The sequence below is a fragment of the Protopterus annectens genome, chromosome 9.part0 (assembly GCF_019279795.1).
Source record: "Protopterus annectens isolate FY-2018-M chromosome 9.part0, PAN1.0, whole genome shotgun sequence".
NCBI classification, from domain to species: Eukaryota; Metazoa; Chordata; order Ceratodontiformes; family Protopteridae; genus Protopterus; species Protopterus annectens.
In genome coordinates this window covers 1,216,508,187-1,216,527,813 of record NC_056743.1, presented here as the reverse complement: position 1 = coordinate 1,216,527,813, position 19,627 = coordinate 1,216,508,187, and the positions used below count along the sequence as shown (strand labels likewise).

The following is a 19,627-nucleotide window of genomic DNA, read 5'->3' as shown; positions in this document are numbered from 1 at the left end:
ACTTTCAAACTGAGTACAGGACCTGTCAATCAAAGTGCCATAAAGGCACTTTTAAGCACTTTAAACCAGGTCTGCGCTCGTTTGCGCGGAGCTCACGCATGCGCACTGGCGGTGAGCTCCGCTAACACAAGCACACACCCGCGCTAATTTCTTTGAAAGAAAAGAAAAAGGGGTGACAGGAAAGTGGTGAAAAAGGGGTCACAAAGAGGGTAAGACAGTAGGGAAACAAGCGTGGGATTTGCAGGAGGGATGTAGGTAAGGCCCATAGATGCCCATGTCTTTGGCAGCAACAACTGTGCATTTCCATGTATTTTGGTGAGACATTAGAAACCTTTCACCCCTGAGAGAGGTGTCAGGACAACATTAATAGTTGTTGTAGAGCCAATTGTAATTAACTGTTTCAATGTCAAGCAGACATGTGTGCGACATGGACAGCTATGTATGGGGCGTAATTCTTTTGTGGGTACAGAGTGCCCTTTTTTTTTTTTTCAGGTGAGAGTGGTATGTCAGGTGAAGGAAGTCGGTATAGCTGGGGAGGTAGGTTGGGTAGGTTAACAGACAAGACAGACAAGACGATACAGGGCGGTGTATGACACACGTGGGGGTTACACAATTGATGGGGACGGAGGTTGGGATTTCCAAGATGCATGAGCCCACAGATGGCAACAGTGGAACTGATATCCCCACCCATAGGCAGTTGCCACTGTTCCTTCACAGCCCAGGACGGGGCTGTGCTGGGGGCTGTGTAGGCGGGGCAATGGCCGGGGCCGTTAGCTGTGCCACATGAGCCTCGAGCTGGCGTAGGGGCCCAAGAACAGTGTCTTGGATCTCCCTTCGCACCACAGACCGGACACCGCAGAGGGTGAGTGGACGAACCCCTCCGGCCACACTTGCAGAGGGGGGACGGGCCCCATCCCCTGCAGCGCTTCCACCCGAAGGTGGCACAGGGCCACCGGAGGGGGGTCCGGCCTGGGCACTAGTGCCAGGTGCAGTCACCAGCTGAGGTGGGAGAGGTGGGTCCGCTGGGACCTGCCTTCCCAAGCATTCTAGGTTTGTGAGTAGTTATGTTAGTTTGGGTTAGTGGCATTGTATTCCATTCAGATTAGTTGTAACAGCATGCATTGGTATTCCCATCAAACAAACACCCAGATATTAACACCATTGAACAAGGGGCATATCAATATCACATGCATTATTTGAACAGAAATACACAGTCAAACAACATGCAGGGTTGATTAATGGCAACAGGCCATCAGATTTGCAGGTATGAACAGGGCACATGCACGAACAGACATGCATATATTTTTGAAACGGACAAATGTCCATGATTAATGAAATGTTCACATACCATTATTTAGTGGGTGTTGTTATATGGAATTATAGGGTTGGGCAGAGATAGAAAGTGATGACACATTCATATGTTACACATTGATTTACATTTATAATAGGTACACAATTAAGTTGAGGCTGATGTTTCAAAATAAATTTTATTTGACTGTCAAGCTACACCTGTTACAAATACATCACTATCCTACTTATTTTGAATCTGATCAGATACATCATCCTGCTACACTTTGATGACAGGACAGGGGACAACTATGGCTGTTTAGTCTGTCAGATAATCATTCATTCTATCTGCAAATTGTTTACTGTGATCACCATATACAGCATTTGGCTAGACATTGCAGATTCTGACACACTGAAATCAGTTTGGTATATTAAGTTGTACTTCCCACATGCATTTAGTTCTGTAGAAACACACTGGGGCTAATATATTCCGGGGTTATTACTACTTTATTTATTCATACATGACCCTTTCTGTCAGTCTCACACTTCCTGCAAATTCACAGTTCAGGTTGCTACTTCTAGGCTTTGTTCACATGTTAGACTAGTGGTGATTCAAACACTTTCCAACAGCCTCACTTCTGTCATGATTCAGCATTTCAACAGGGGATATATCTCACATGTGACTACCTCAGATTCTGAAGCTGTACTCTTGAGACTACTGCAGGTTACACTATATTTAATTAATGGTGGGACATCTGTATGACAGCACTGTTTAATTCTATCAATTATATTTCCAGTTACACTTGCATACTGATGAACTTGTTGCAGCCATACCTGCAGACTTTCAAATCTTGCTTGCACATTATATTACTTTTAATCAATACACTGTAGTGTTCTGATACATGCTACAGCATAATATTTATTTACAAGTACTGGGTGGGGTTACTAACCTGCACGGTGGCGCATCCGCACCAGCCTACGGGCATGCATCTCGCGATTCATAGAGCGGACACCTGCAGCTGTAATACAAAAGAAGTAATATTGGACTACACATCTCCATGGTATCAGCTAGTTGAAATCCTTACATACATAAGTAAAATGTAACTTACTCAGTAGTGGGGTGTTGGGCATATCCCGGGCCTCCTGGATCCATTCGGACAACTGGTCTTGCTTGCGTCGTTTCAAGTCCGCATGGTGGTGACGGACCTGCTCACCAGTGCGTGGAATGCCAGTAGCACTGGTCAGATCACGAGCCAACTGGTCCCATGCCTCTGCCCTATATGCTCCCCATGAGACCTGGCCCTGCATGAGTTGGGCCTCGTGATGGTGGACAAGGAGCCAGACCATGTATCTGGACTCCTCAACGCCCCAACGCTGTGCTCAAAAGCAACGTCCCTCACCTACTCCACTCATTCTGACTGCAGCTCTGATCTACAATCGTTTCTGCTGTGTATTCCGCCTATGGGGCTTATATATGCCGATTTTCCCGCACATTTCTCTGATTGGCCGTTTTGGAATTGTATCTACTTCACTGAAAATGCTTTATCATGCTCCATTCTGGATTTTATCCCATATATATGCTATTTCTGCATTTCTAGGTATTGCTGTCATGGCTTAGTGGTTTAGTACCTTGACTCTAGTGCATGGTATCCTGGGTTCGAATCTGGCAACTGATTTTTGATTTTCCTGACAGAAATGAGTTGAGACCTGTCAATCAAACATGCCAAAAGCACTTTTAAGCACTTAAAACCAGGTCTGCGCTCGTTTGCACGGAGCTAACGCATGCGCACTGGCAGTTAGCTTGTGGGAGCGCCGCACAAACGGTGTGCGCTGGGATAAACCTTAATTGGCTAGTGCACACATGTTCAGCTAAGCACAGCTAGTTGCAAATAGTTTCACTCTGTTAAACCGATGCCTAGCAACAGGCACGCAGTTTGCAGCTTTTTAAACACTACTCAGCTATGGGCACTCCGTCTCACAGCAGCTTACCTATCAGTACATTTCTGACTATTTTTGTTATTGTGTTACTTCAGAATATATGCTCCGTTTCATTCCATTTTACAAAAGGGAATACATTTACATGTGTACAATACTGTCAGGGGGCTTTTTAGTGCTTATTTACAAAAAAAAAAAAGGTTGTTGTGGGGGCTCGAACCCTGCCTGCCTACTCTTAGGCCGGCAACTCTACCGCTAAGCTATTACTTCTTGGCTTACTTTGCATATTTAGTTCTTATATCCTTTTCCACTGATTGCTAACTGTGATTGCGCTAGTAGCACACCCGCGCACACAGTAGCAAACATTTACGGGGTTTTAAAAAAAAAAAAGGTTTTAATTTAATTTTATTACATCTCTTCACTTTATACAGTGATGGTCTATCGGGGCATGTGTTGTGTAGTGTGTTTATGCACATTTCCATGGCCTCTCTCGTGGCTGTTTACTTTCAGCCATTCTAGTCTTCCGGGGGCGTGTCCGCTTGCAGGGCTTAGCCTACAGACACGCCCCCTACTCTCTTACACGGACCGTGTAAGAGTTACTAGTGTGATTCAGCATGCCTTATGCACCTCATGCATATGCATGACATGCTGACATCACACAGTTTCACTGCAGCCTCCGTGTAAGAGTTATAACTCTTACACGGAGGCTTCATGAATCTGGCCCAACGACTTAAGTAACTTATATACAACCAAGAAAACAGAGTAGCACTTTGTTTAACTATTAAGTAATCCAAATAGTGCCAGGGACCGTTGAAACACAGTTCGCAAAGTTTATTCCAAAAATAACTTTAGATTACATGGAGGCTGTATAACAAACCACAGTATAAACGCTCTTAAAATCAGAACACCATATACGCGTTTTCGTCCTTGCAAATAGGACTTCATCAGACAAATTACATCAGTTGAATCACATTTAAATAACAAATTGAATAAAATTCATTAGGTTAATTATCCAATGAACTCTCTCTATTAAAATTCAAATAATCAAATCACTGTGGATGATACATGAATATTAATGCCTATCTTCCTAAAGTGCAAAAGTGCTTATTGTGATTAAAATCATTAAAGATGTGCCAATGTTATATGCTTTCCTTGTTAAAAACTGTCATGAAATTTAAATTTTATGAAGGTTATTAATAAATTGATTAAAACATTTAAATATTAAATATTGAATAAATAAATAAATACTTTGATTAAAATTATGTAGTTTTCATTTTGGACACTAGAGGGAGCCAATACACTACAGATACATTGCCAGACACCCGGCTCTATATAGGAAATTTCAATGCATTTATATAATTTTAATCAAAGTATTTAATTATTTAATATTTAATATTCAAATGTTTTAATCATTTTATTAATAACCTTCATAAAATCAAATTTCATGACAGTTTTTAACAAGGAAAGTATATAACATTGGTACATTTTTAATGATTTTAATCACAATAAGCACTTTTGCACTTTAGAAGATAGGCATTAATATTCATGTATCATCCACAGTGATTTGATTATTTGAATTTTAATAGAGAGTTCATTGGATAATTAACAATGAATTTTATTCAATTTGTTATTTAAATGTGATTCAACTGATGTAATTTGTCTGATGAAGTCCTATTTGCAAGGACGAAAACGCGTATATGGTGTTCTGATTTTAAGAACGTTTATACTGTGGTTTGTTATACAGCCTCCATGTAATCTAAAGTTATTTTTGGAATAAACTTTGCGAACTGTGTTTCAGTGGTGCCTGGCACTATTTGGATTACTTAACTTATATACAAACTAAAAATGAAAAAGCAGCAAACCAAAGACCAGGAAGGAACCAGACCACAAAACATATAAGCGTTCGTTCATTTAATAAAACACCATGAACTTCATCAGAATAAATACAAAAACTTGAAACCACCCTTTAAATACTTGTCATGTGCAAAAAATCATCCAGTGACAAAATGCTTCAAATAAATTATTTAAATAGCCACTGTGATGTCATGAAAATTTAAAAATACACTACAAAATGTTTTAACAAAGAAAGGAATAATGCACTGGCACGGCATGTTTTATTATGTAACAATTTTAAGAAATTTACATTCTTTGTTTTAGACAAAGTAGTTTGTGGTCCTTTGGTGGGTAATTTTAAAGCTTTATTAGAATGTAGGGAAACTAAATGGCAGATAGCTTTAAGAGCAAATTACCCTCCAGGACTAAATGAAACTATTAACATCAAGTGTTTTCTTCAGTTACAAAGGCTTTGATGTAGTGAGACAAGTTGTTCACAAAATGGGCTTTATTTGATGAAACACTGTGTAGTAGTTTGTTATTGTTGACTATTATATATATATATATATATTTTTCATGTTTTTATACATATACAATGTTAAAAATTTTCTAGTGTATTTTTAAATTTTCATGACATCACAGTGGCTATTTAAATAATTTATTTGAAGCATTTTGTCATTGGATGATTTTTTGCACATAAGTATTTAAAGGGTGGTTTCAATTTTTTGTATTTATTCTGATGAAGTTCGTGGTGTTTTATTAAACGAACTAAAGCTTATAAGATTTGTGGTCTGGTTCCTTCCTGGTCTTTGGTTTGCTGCTTTTTCATTTTTACTTTGCTCTTTGGAGTTGTTTAGCAGTTTTTGGTTGAATTTGAAGGTGTTTGGGCAGCATTATGGTAGAAAGTGAACTTACACAGGACTGTTTATTGAACTTAACCACCAATTCAGTGTTAGACAAATCCCTTGTGTCTAACGAATCTTTCATGGACAACATTATTCCTGCTATCCGTGAAGGCTTTTCTCGTGGTCAAGGTAACCAAGGAGGAGGAATTCAGCTACAGAGCAGTATTGCTAGTAGCGTGCTGACTTCAGTACAACAATCCCTCAGTCAGTTGGCTGGGGTTAACAAAGATGGAGGTGTTTCTTCATTCAGTGGATCCAGTGATGGTGTTTCTCATCCTAATTGTGCTGGTGGGACTTCAGCTAGCACAATTTCACATAAAGATGTGGTTTCTCATGTTTTTTAGTGAGTTTGAAAACCCCTTCAAATTGGACAGTCATGAAATACAAGTAAGTGTCACTATTGAAAGTAGCTGCTCTGATGACTGTAACATTTGCAAAAATGACACATTTTCTTTAGAAAGCCTTTCCTTAAAATTATTTCTTTGCAGTTAGAAGTGGCTTATCTAGAAGAATGTGTAAGACTCTGCAGTGTACCTCATGGCTTAAGATTATTTAAATTTCCTGTGTTCAACAAGAGGACACTTTGTACCAGCAGTTGACTGAACTTTTTAATGGTACTGGTGTTGCCCTGATGAAAATGTTGGTCGCCCATTACAAATGTAATATTACTAACTTAAAAACTGACATGGAAACTCTGGACATGAAAGTTAGGGGGTCCAGATGTTTCCAGCACTTTTCTACTTTATATGAAGGTATTTCCATCAAAGTAGATAGGCAGAGGGCGACCATTATTAATAGGAAACAAAGAAAACTGAAGAGGGACTTGGCTGCCTATAAAGACAAGACTGTCTATCCTTTACCTAAACGTTTAGCATCAGTACAAACTGTGAAACCAACTGGTGCATTTGATAATACTAATGGTCTTACAGAGGCAGTTGCTTCTACTTCTGTTTCTAGTCAGTGCGATGCTTGCAACATGAATGTTGTTAATAATTCTCCCAATGTTGATGCTGTTGTGTACACATTGAATAGACCTTTTTGGTGGACAAATCAGGGGTGCAGAGAATCCCGAAGTGGTCGAAAGAAGTTCAGGCTACACACAAGAAAGAATGAGGCAAGAAAGGGAACAACAGGAACAGAAACAGCAAAAAAAAGAACTTACATTTTTATATAAACATTTTAAATTTGTATGATGTTAACTTAACAGATGACACCTACAAGATGTTACAACATGGCTTTACATTTATTCCTTCCAACAAAGTGAATGTAGTAAATTTGTTTGTGGATTTTAAGTTCTACTTAAGAATGTTGAATTTGAAGTTCATTTTTAATGGTTTGTCCACCTCTGTTTTACCCACAGAATAATGTAAATGTAGAAGTACTTATAGTCCTGCCTTATGCTCTTCCTTACAAGTTTTTGGTACACTATGTGAACAGCATTTCAGGGACATTAGTAGATGGTCCCACAGTACTGATAATCTTACTCAGGGAGAGAGGAAAGCATTAATTAACTTAGCTACCAACAACAATCTGAGAGTAATGAAGGCAGATAAGGGTCCAGTCCTAGTCATTATGCATACTGTGGACTATAAAAATGCTATGCTGCAACCTTTGAGTGACTATAGAAACTACAAACAGGTCAATATAAATGAAGTTTTATTGTGTTTCAAGTGTATTGATACTTTATTATTTCATTTATTTTGTCAAGGTAATATCGGACACAGTATATGTTTTGACACGTTGAACATCCAAAGTTAGCAGTTCTTTTTGGCATTCCTAAAGTCCACAAATGCAGAACTGCCCCCCCCCCCCCTTTAGACCTATAGTGTCAGCAGCATACTCTAAGACTGAACCAGTTTCTATTTGGTTAGATACAATTTTGAAATTTGGAAAATTTTGATATGTCAAGTATATTTTTGTAACACTTGATGTCACTTCCCTTTATACAAATATAGATCAAGAAGTTGGAATTTATTTATTTAGGGAGTATTTAACTGGTTATACTGACTTTGACAATGTTAAGATCAACACTTTGTGTGCCTTGATGGAAATGATTTTGGAAATTAAGTTTTAAGTTTGGAACTAGTATTTTTCAACAAATCTCTGGTGTGGCCATGGGTTCTAGAGTGGCTCCCTCTTTTGCTAATCTAGTTATGGCTATGTGGGAGATGAAATTTCTTGTGACACATCCTTTGGCTAAGAAGATTTTATTTTACAGGCGTTACATTGATTTTTTTTTTTTTTGTGGCAAGGGAACCTTGACAGTTTCCAGCTATTCTTACAAGACCTGAATTGTTCAACCAGTTTTTTGAACTTTACCTTGGGACGGTTTAGGAAAACAATAAACTTCCTGGATATTCATTTGGAACTACTTGATGACAGTTTTAGTTTCAGTACTGGTATCCACAGGAAATCTACCTTTGTCAGTCAGCACCTGCACAGGGACAGTCCTCACCCCCAACATATGAAAAGAGGGGTTGTCAAGGGACAACTTATAAGGTTCAGTCGTTTGACCAGTGAAGATTCTGTTTTTGATGGTGAGGCTAACAAACTGACTGGATTTTTTACAGCCAGGACATATGAGTTGTTTTGGTTACGTAACATTGTTGCTGAAGTTATAACTCTCAGAGATAATTTACCTAGCACCATTTTGAGAGGCATTTTCAGTGTAGCAAGTAGGGTGAATCAAAACAACAAGGTGTTTGAGCTTGCCTTCCCATTGCCCATTTCAAATGGAATGGACATTATTAGGCGTGTTGTTAAGGAAAATTGGAAGGTGTTGCTTGAACATTCTGAATTGGTGAAAGTCCCGGGTTCACTTATAAAAAGATATGTAGCATAAGAAGTATACTTGAAAGTACTTCTAATACATCACACAATGGGGTAAATGACTCTGTGGAACTTTTGCTTCTGGTCATTGCAGGCAATGTAGATACATAGCCAATTCAGGTTTTGTTGAGTTGAAACATTTTAAGAAAGTTATTTGGGCAAAGGGCAGGTTTACAAGTGATTCTGTTGATATTATTTATCTTGTATTATGTAATTATTGTACCAGTTTTTATGTTGGCAAGACCATCAGGTTACTAAGTAGAAGGATTTTGAACATGTGTTGGCAGTCAGAAACAAAGACAGGAATAATGCACTGGCACGACATGTTTTATTATGTACCAATTTTAAGAAATTTATATTCTTTGTTTTAGACAACGTAGTTTGTGGTCCTTTGGTGGGTAATTTTAAAGCTTTATTAAAATGTAGGGAAACTAAATGGCAGATAGCTTTAAGAGCAGATTACCCACCAGGACTAAATGAAACTATTAACATCAAGTGTTTTCTTCCGTTACAAAGACTTTGATGTAGTCAGCCAAGTTATTCACAAAATGGGCATTATTTGATGAAACACTGTGTAGTAGTTTGTTATTGTTGACTATTATATATATATATATATTTTTTTTTTTTCATGTTTTTATACATATGCAATGTTAAAAAATTTTGTAGAGTATTTTTAAATTTTCATGACATCAGAGTGGCTATTTAATTTATTTGAAGCATTTTGTTATTGGATGATTTTTTGCACATGACAAGTATTCAAAGGGTGGTTTCAAGTTTTTGTATTTATTCTGATGAAGTTCATGGTGTTTTATTAAACAAACAAAAGCTTATATGTTTTGTGGTCCGGTTCCTTCCTGGTCTTTGGTTTGCTGCTTTTTCATTATATACAAACTAACTACTGCAATCATACATGCTCACTCTCTGGCTGCTTCTACAAAGTGGAACTAGGGACTGCATGTGTCTGGAATTTATACGTGCATGCATAGCCTCGCATACTTCTTAAAGACATAGCACACACACACACACACACACACACACACACACATATATATATATATATATATATATATATATATATATATATATGGGTTCATGTCAGACGGTCGACAAGTCATAACATCGACATTACCATGTTTGAGATGGAATGAACGACAAGTCATATGAACGACAGTTGAAATTACCGACTTTCACTTCTTCGACAACTGAAAATGAAGAGTCCGACAACAGTGCGCTATGCAATGCACTATGGTTATGTTAGCACTTCGCCGTATAACGTAAACACAAAACACTTCCTACAAACGGTAACTCACCAGGACATTAAGTAAGCATTACAGATTGAAAAGCAACCGTTTGTAAGTGCTATAATGTACTCAGTTTAAAGCTGGTGTGCAGGTCACACAAGGATGTCCTTCATAATCATTTTCAGTTGTCGAAGAAGTGAAAGTCGGTAATTTCAACTGTCGTTCATCTGACTTGTCATTCATTTCGTCTTGAACATGGTAATGTCGATGTTATGACTTGTCGACCGTCTGACATGAACCCATATATATATATATATATATATATATATATATATATATATATATATATATATAGATATAGATATATATATATATATATATATATAGATATATATAGACATACAGTCAAGTCCATGTTACTGTGTATTTCACACTAGGCTTAGAAACTCGTCCATATCATGTGACATAACATTGGGAATCAGATTTAGCAACTGGGACAGTCTCTGCAAAATGGCTGACCATTCACATGAATGTTCAAATTACTTTCTGGAACAGAATCAGACTTTTAAACACATTCTGGTCTTGAAACAATGTCTGACTCATTCTTTGACTTAGAGTTTGCAGCACAGATACAATGCTGTGATTGCAATGATGATGATTCCGGTACAGGAAGAAAATGTTTGTGATTCCTCCTATACTCCACACCATCAGAGCTTACCAAATAGGATCTTGGCTCGGCACAGATGCCTATAATCTGTCCTATTCGATCAAAACTTTTTGTTGTCTTAATTCATACCGTCTCTTCTTCCCTCAATGAATTAATTAATTTGCTCTATCTGTTGTAACTAGATTTCAGAATATTACGCTTCTGGTTTTATTGTTTTTAGAATTAGGCTGCAACAAACTTGATGAAATAGGTAGCATACTCCTAGTTTTTCTGGAAAGTAGTCTTTGAGCATGTGAGTCAAGAATATCATCAATGGGTATGTTTCTGAGATTAAGTAAATTCAAGAATACATCAGTATTGTCACACTTTGACTTTTCAAGTAATTGCTTTGCACTCTGTACTGCTCGCCCAGCTAGACCATTGGATTGAGGATATTCAGGACTACTAGTGACATGTACAAAGTCCCATCTTTTGCAAATTTCTGAAGCAACTGACTAGTAAATTGAGTATCATTGTCAGAATAAAGTTTGTGTGGACTACCATGAACTGAGAAATGATGTTTCAATTTAGTAATAACGGCTGTTGATTTTACGTTTGGTAGCAGATCAATCTCAAAAGAGTTCAAGTAAAAGTCTACTAAAACCAAGTAGTGTTGATTGTTCCACTCAAAAATATCAGTTGCTACAGTAGAGCAAGGTAGTTCAGGTATTGAATTTAGCTGAAGCAGTTCTCTTTGCAAATGCGCTCTGGTATTATTACATACTGAACAAGAAGAAAGAACTCTATCAATGTCTTTTGATAAGCAAGGCCAAAATGCTAGTTCTCTTGCCCTTCTCATAGTGGATAATAAACTTGGGTGACCACGATGCAAAATCTGAATATAGTCTTGCTGTAAGGAAGCAGGAACAACAATTTTAGGACCTTTGAAAATAATGCCATCTTCCATCAACAATTCATCTCTGCAAGGAAAATACGATCACACCTCAGGTGGTACACTAGATTGCTTTGACGGCCATCTGACATTGATGTAATGATTATGCTTTTCTGAAATTGGATCAGTTGTGTGATCTCTCAACTCATCAAGTCTAGTGGTAGAAAAATTATGCACTGACATTACATCAAAGTCAAAAGTTTCAGCATGAAGTTGTTCTGTTGTACTTCTAGGTGATCTAGATAAGGTATTAGCCAAATAGAGCAATTTGCCTTTAGTGTAGACCATGTTGAAATTGCACTTTTGTAATTTGAGCATCATTCTTTGTAATCTCACTGGAGCAGAATGCATATGCTTCTTTAGAATGGTAACCAGAGGTTGATGATCACTTTCAATCTGGATAGTTCCACCATAAATATAATCATGAAACTTGGAACATGTGAAAACTATCGCCATACACTCTCAATTTGAGCAGAATGTATCTCAATTTGAGTAAGTCTCCTAGATGCATAGGCTACTGGTCTGCCCTCTTGAAAAATAACTGCACAAAGATCAACATTTGAAGCAACACAGGAAATAACTGGTTTATTCACATCATAGTATCTTAACATAGGTAGGGTGTCAATTTTCTGCTTAAGGTCATCAAACGCCTTCTGATGATGTTCCAACCATGACCATACAACATTTTTGTATGTTAGCTCTCTCAAAGGTGCTGTCAACTCATTGAAGTCTGGCATAAATTTGCCTAAATCGTTGACCATGCCCAGAAAACACTATAAACCTTGCACATTATCTGGCGCTGACACCTCTAAAATAACAATTTATTTGGGTCAGCTGTTAAGCCTGTACTTTAAATGACTTATGTACATAACTTCTGGAAATCTGAATTTGCACTTCAAAGGAATTAGCTTCAAGTTTACATCACATGCTCTGTCTAGAACTTTCTTGTTTCTGTTATGCTCTGCTTCACCATTGCATCCAACTAATGGATTGTCTACTATTATGGCACAAGGATAACTTGAACAAATGTGTTCCATTGCATGCTGAAAGACTTCACTTGCAGAATTTATTCCAAATGGCATCCTTAGGAATCTATATCTGCCAAATGGAGTACCAAAAGTAGTTAGAAATAAGGATTTGCGATCAAGCATCACTTGCCAAAATGAACTCTTTTCATCCAAAACAGAAAATACAGTGGCATTTAGTATTAGAACTACAACGTCCTCAACTGTGCGCATTGGATGATATGACCTTTTTAATGCTTAGTTCAAATCTTTAGGAACAATGGACATTCTGATTTCATCTGAGCCTTTCTTATGAGTGACTACCATGGATGACACCCATTCATTCATTTCTACATTGCCTTAGGATGCCCATATCCACCAAGCTGGTATTGGGAGATAGTGGGAAAGTTCATACCCATGGCAACAGAGCCTTTTTATTGACTAAACAGTTGGAGTGAGAATATAAAGTAATGTCAGTAGTATCTGGTTTGCAACTCTGGGGACAGTGCTTGTTACTGCACTGTGTGCAACTAGGTATTGGTGAAATTTCAATCATGCTTTTACAGGAAAAATTACACTCAAAGTATCTGTGTCTATACAGGGCACTTACAAACACTTGAGGGGAAACTAATAAGTAGACCCTGAAAATTTAAGGATGAAGTATTTAGACAGATATTCTGAAGTTAAAAACAAATCAAGCAGTACTTACTGAAAAAAAAGACTTAGATTGTCAAGAATGATGAAAAGGGCGCATCGCATGAATGGCTACTGCCTGGATACTACTATTGTTGGTCTGACCACAACTTTACTCTGCTGGAATACAATGCTCCTTTGCATCTTCTCACACCAGAAGCAAAACATTAGCATCATTTCCAAGATGATAAGCAGGTCACAGCCTGTTTGTTGATCCACAGTCTTGTCCCAGATGTTGCAAGGCTCTGTAAGCTTGTTGTAGCCTTTTCCTAGTAGATGCCTTGAATTGCAACCAGACCAATCAGGAACATCAAACACAGACACTCACTTCCTAACCATAAACAGTCAGGAATCAATGCATTCTGCTCCTTCTGTCACCTGGAGCAGAATATAAGCACAAATTCCAAGCTGTTGCCTATGAAGCAGTTAATAGGCTTTCCGGTGATCAGCAGTCTCCAGGAAAAAAATGTCCATCCCTGTACCCCTTTTCTCACCAGGAGAAAACAGAAGCATTAATCCCAAGATGACTACTGATAGGCAGAATGTGGGCTCTTCAATAATTGGTGGTCTTGTAATAGATGTTGCAGATGTTAAAGATAAGATGGAAAAAGATGGTCAATATCCTAAGCACCACAGTGTGCACTAAGTAGTTAGATGTGAAAGAGGGGGTAACTTAAGCTTTAGCTGTCTAAGTGGAGAGCCACTAATTTTAAAAGAGAAAGATAGATTGAAAGGGAGTGGGCATTTTGTATTCTTGTTCTATAGAATAAAGTGGGATGGACAATAAATTTAAATAGTTGAAGGGGAGTGATTTTGCAAAATGATAATTTTTTGCTTACTCACAACAGCCAATGAAAGGGGAGCAGGAAAGAAATATGTGGTCAAATTAATAAAAGGGGCAGGCAACTAGAAAGACAGTTGAGTTTAAAAAACAACAGCACCAGGGTGGTAGGATGGGAAAAAATTCTGTGTGACTCACAAGAGACAGAGTTGTGATCTCTTTCCTAGTTTTAATATGCAATTAAAAGTAGAATTCAAGTAAAACATAGTGTAAAGAAGACAAATCACAACATACAAAATAGAGGAAGGTAATAAATTAATATAAAATACAAGAATGCAAAAGAAAACTAACCTTTCCCTAACTGCAAGTTGCAGCAGATTCTGGGTGAGCTTTTCCAGTAAAGCCTTAAATTAGTACCTGACTAACTGCCCCTAAGGGCCATTCCAAGCCCAGCCAATTACCCTGTGTGAGAATTACATCAACATAAGTCCAGTGATCCCTGGGGCATCAGCAACTGAACAGTTCATTTTAATTTACCCTAATAGACACTTTTATGACCTTAATGCTTTAGCAAATCCACACTGAAGTCATAAGTTCAACCACCATGCTTGTTAAATATCTAATTTCATAACTGTATTACTTGTATGTACTTTCATAGTTACCCATCTTTTCTATGAATAATTAAAGCCTAAGTTGATCTGAATTCAGGGTTTAAAATCAAGATTATGCACTGGTCTTTTTTATTTGTTTTTAAAAGAGGTTAGAATACACTGTCAACAGATTTTATTTATTATTTTTTTTTGCAGACAACATGGTGTTTTGGATCTTTAGTCAGGACTAATTCATATAAGAAAGACTACTAAAAAATTGACCATCCTGAAAAACTAGATGCAAATACTAAGTCTTAACATAAATTCCTGAAAAACAAAATTGCATGCTTTTATGAATGCAAGAATGGCTGACCCATGTTAACATTTCCAGTGTTCCTTCACCCTTGAGTAATAGCATACCCAATTTTATAAATATTTAGGGATTTGATCTGACTCCCCCATCTTTCAAAATATACACACAAAATATCTGCAAATTGTTTCCAAGCCCAGACAAAACTCCTCTCCACATTCAACACCAGCTATCTAAAGAAAAAAATGAATTATTTGTAAATCTCATCATAATACCATTAATCACTGACATCCACTGCTATGCATTTACTGTAAAGTATGCATATATATATATATATATATATATATATATATATATATATATATATATATTATATATATACATATACACACACACACACACACACACACACACACACACACACACACACACACACACACACATATGTGTGTGTGTGTATATATATATATATATATATATATATATATATATATATATATATATATATATATACACCAAGTTTGAGATCCCACAATAGCAGTGAAATGGCATATACCCCACCCACTATTACAGTGATTTCACAGCACGAGCACTGCCACTAAGACTCCCTGTTGACCAAACAGTATAGGCAGAAAAGCTGTGAACCCAATTAAGGGTCTGGCAGTATTACTGTACCTATTTATAGACACACACACACACACACACACACACACATATATATATATATATATATATATATATATATATATAGTTATAGGACATTGCCTGGTTGTATTGTTTATTTGAAATTCAGATATGAAGGTCAGAGGAGTGATTTCAGAGATGCCAGTTATGGACACTTGATGGTGGGTAAATTATTTTAAATAAGTGGAAGTCTTGAGTCAGAAGTGTATTATTTCAGGTTTGCACTTATCAACTTATCAAAAAGAAAGGAAATGTTTTCTATAACAGTTTTTAAATCTCTTAGCAGATAAGTTACCTATGTGTAAGACAACTAATACACAAAAATGTTTTCAATTACAATTACTGATGAAAGACAGCTGGAAATCCTTGTCGCATACTTGATTATTTTAATTAAGGAAACACAGACGGTGGTAGATTCTTAAACTTACAAGAGAGTAAATCTGTGTAAAATTGAAAGCGTACAATTTGCGTTATTGCTACTTACAACTGTAATAACTGTTGTTGAAGAGTAACCGCTACTGATGTGATACTATATGTTTTACTGTTCTGTCAGCCATTTGATGCTTATCACTAATTTGCAACAACGTTTTGGATGAAAATGGATACCTAAGGCCCAGCCAACCTACCTTTAAACAACCACAATAAATAAATCTGCTCTTCTTAAACATGGACAACTTACTTAAATATACCAAGGCTTGTTTTATTTGAAACGCTTGATTTACTTTTATTGCATACTTTATGGATCCTAGCAATAGCACAAAACAGCAAAGATATACATTTTCAGTACAATCACTGCACGCCATTATCCAGATACACAATGGCAGCTGACTACTTTCCTTAAAGGCTTTTTTAAATAGATACAGTAATAGGCATTTGAGATCATAATACAACTTGCTGGTGGCACTAGTCTTTATTGAATGTCAGCAGTGAAAACCTGTGTTATAATAGAGACACTCTGAACCTAGGAGGTGTGACGATGTATAATTATGTTGTTGCATTTTCCCTTCCAGGTGTGGAGACAGTTTGGACCTGAAGTATTTTTCCTGCCAGCCTTGCTCAGCAGACCATGCTAGGTTTGGAGTCAGAAGTAAATGAAAGCTGCACAACTAATCCTGAATTTCAACATGGTGTAAAGATCTCAACCTGGATCTTCATATTAGGCAGTAGCCTCATATTCCTTTTGGGTGTTGCTGGTAATGGAGTGGTGATCTGGATGCTAAGCCGGCATGTCAAGCGGACAGAGATCACTGTTTGGTTTCTCAACCTTTCAGTGGCAGACTTCATTTACACAGTGATGGTGCCATTCAGAATCATCTATGCAGCCTTAGTGTTTCACTGGCCCTTTGGAGAGTTCCTCTGCAAACTTGACTTCTTTGTGGCCTTTTTTAACATGTATGCCAGTGTCTTGTTCTTAACCGCCATCAGCTTGGACAGATGCTTCTTGGTTACATTACCAATCTGGCATCGCAACAAGCGTCCACAACATACATCGCTTGTAGGAATCATTGCTATTTGGTTGATATCTTTTGCCTTAAGTACACCCTATATTCCATTTATCCAGATTGTAGATATAAACAAGACTATTTGTTATATCAACTATAGATCATCTACACTGGGCAATGAAGATGTGGGAGCACAGAAGATAAACAGAGAAAGGATCATGGTGATAACACGTTTTGTCTTGGGTTACCTCATTCCTAGTATTGTTCTAATTAGCACCTATACTATACTGAGTATGAAAGTTCACAAGATGCAACTGAAAAAAATTAGTAAGGTGTATAAGATTACCATAGCAACTGTGGTGGCCTTCTTCATCTGCTGGACACCTTACCATGTCTTCAACCTCATCTACATAGTCCATTTCTCTAGCCCTGCTTGCAGCTACCATCCAGTGGTTTACATTGGTTATCCAGTGGTCTACACCTTTGCTTATACCAGCAGCTGCATCAACCCCATCCTCTATGTTTTCTTTGGGGAAGGCTTTAAAAAGAAACTGTTCCAAACATTAACTGCCACTTTTCAGAAAGCATTTGAAGATGAAGTGTCATCCACTATATCCATCCGTAAGCGTCCTACTCAACTTTGGAGTAGGAGGAAAGCCCAAGCCACAGTCCCGCAAGACCAGCCCTTGTCTGCAGTGCATGTTCCTGACCTTTGAACTTTTAAATAATGCTTGTTAGGTGGTGTGTTGTGAATGGGCAGCATAAGCCACTGGCTTCTGATGAGCACAGTGCTGAACTGTTTTAAACAACAGCGGCTTTCAGCTTACTCCACAGTCTCAGTCTGTTACTAGGATGTATCTTTGCTTTGGTTTAATCAACATTTCATCCGCATTCAATAATGAAACAAATGTTGACTGCCTATCAGTTGTCTGAGGGATCAGAGATAATTCTTTCCTAGTAACTCATCAGTTATCAGTTTCTTAAAGTTCAGTTTAGGCATTTTTTAAACACTGTCCATCTTTTTTATACTTTAATAGTTACACTGCATAACATTCATTAATACAGTCTGAAATGATGTGATATTGAATAAATCTGACACTTATCATGACAGTGATGTATACTTTCATTGGAAAATTGTACAGTTCAGAACATGCATTTAACTTCTTACAGATCTGTAATGCTTGTTCATGCTGTTAAAAGAATTTAATGGAGGCACACATCTTTGGCAACATTTTCACTAGCAATATGGACAGCCTATCTTAAGAGTAAGTCTTTCAGGTGGAACAGGGAAAATATCCATTAGACTTCTTTTTTAAGCAGGAATACAACAACAACATATGTAGGCTTTGCTCACATGGGGATTATGATACTGCAAATTGTTATAAACATTATCATTTCATGGAGAATTATGTTCTAATTGTTGTAACTGTGATACTCGTCACCATAAAAAATCTACTGCCAATCATTAGCTGACTGGAGTTCTGCTGGCGACCCCTAACTGGGAAAAGACGAAATTCAAACAAACAAACAAACTGGGATACTAACTGTTGTGGAACTTTTTTAAAGTGCACTGTTATCTGAAGATATACTTGAGAGGTGAATTCAGTGTACTAGAGCGTAAGAGCAGTTATACCACTTGTTATGAGTGCTGGAGATGTGATCCTAATACAATAGCTTATTTTTCTTCAGTTAAAAGAAACAGTGCATTTTACCTGGCATGGGATATGATATATAAGTTAGCTTAGAGGAGTAAGAACACATCGCCTTGCTAAAGAAGGCATCATCAGAGATAAAAGAACTAGCCTTAATAGAGGCTTACATAACTTTAAAAAAACATGTGACCAACCTGGAATGCAGTTGCATTTGACTTGCCTTCCATTTAAAAAGACAATGTAACAAAACAATGTTAAAATACCATAATAAATCCTACAACAGTGAGAAACAGTAAAAAAATGTTAACGTATAAAATATAGCAAGGCGAAAGCATTAAGATTTTGTACTTTGTGAATAAACTTTGCTTAATTTATGGTTAAAGCAGTGTCATAAGTGTTTTGCTGTGCTTGTATTTATCTTCAGCATTTAACACTACAGCTGCCAGTTCTTAGTTAGGCTCACTGGAGGAGTAAAGATGTGTTTTTTCCTTTTGGAATTGTTTGTGTACTGCAACAAACCCTGGTTTGAAGCTTGGGATATAGTCAGTAAATCATTATTTGATTTGATAAAGAACGTATTATCCTATGAAAATCTAGAAAAGAAATGTTACAAAAAAACAGATGAGCCTAGTGGGAAAAAAAAAATTAACCAGACATATTATATAAAATAGAAGATGAAAAACTTACTAAACATATAAAACTGAGCATAATAAGGTATGTTTCATAAAATAAATATGATTATAAAAAAGGGATAAATCAGTTAAAAATTAAGGCTAAAATTCCTTAAACATAAGATATGATTAAATTTGAACATGTTCTTGTTTTATATATCTAGCATGGGGG

At 37.1% G+C, this 19,627-nt stretch overlaps 1 protein-coding gene across 1 annotated transcript in view; it reads left to right on the top strand.

Moving 5' to 3' along the window:
- Positions 1-19,166, top strand: part of LOC122810937 (chemokine-like receptor 1) — a 71,165-nt gene extending 51,999 nt beyond the window's left edge. The window contains exon 2 of the mRNA XM_044082467.1: positions 16,701-19,166. Within this exon, the coding sequence (XP_043938402.1) occupies positions 16,757-17,848 (1,092 nt within the window). The 5' untranslated portion in view covers positions 16,701-16,756 and the 3' untranslated portion in view covers positions 17,849-19,166. The remainder of the gene's footprint in view (positions 1-16,700) is intronic.
- The last annotated feature ends 461 nt before the right edge of the window (positions 19,167-19,627 follow it).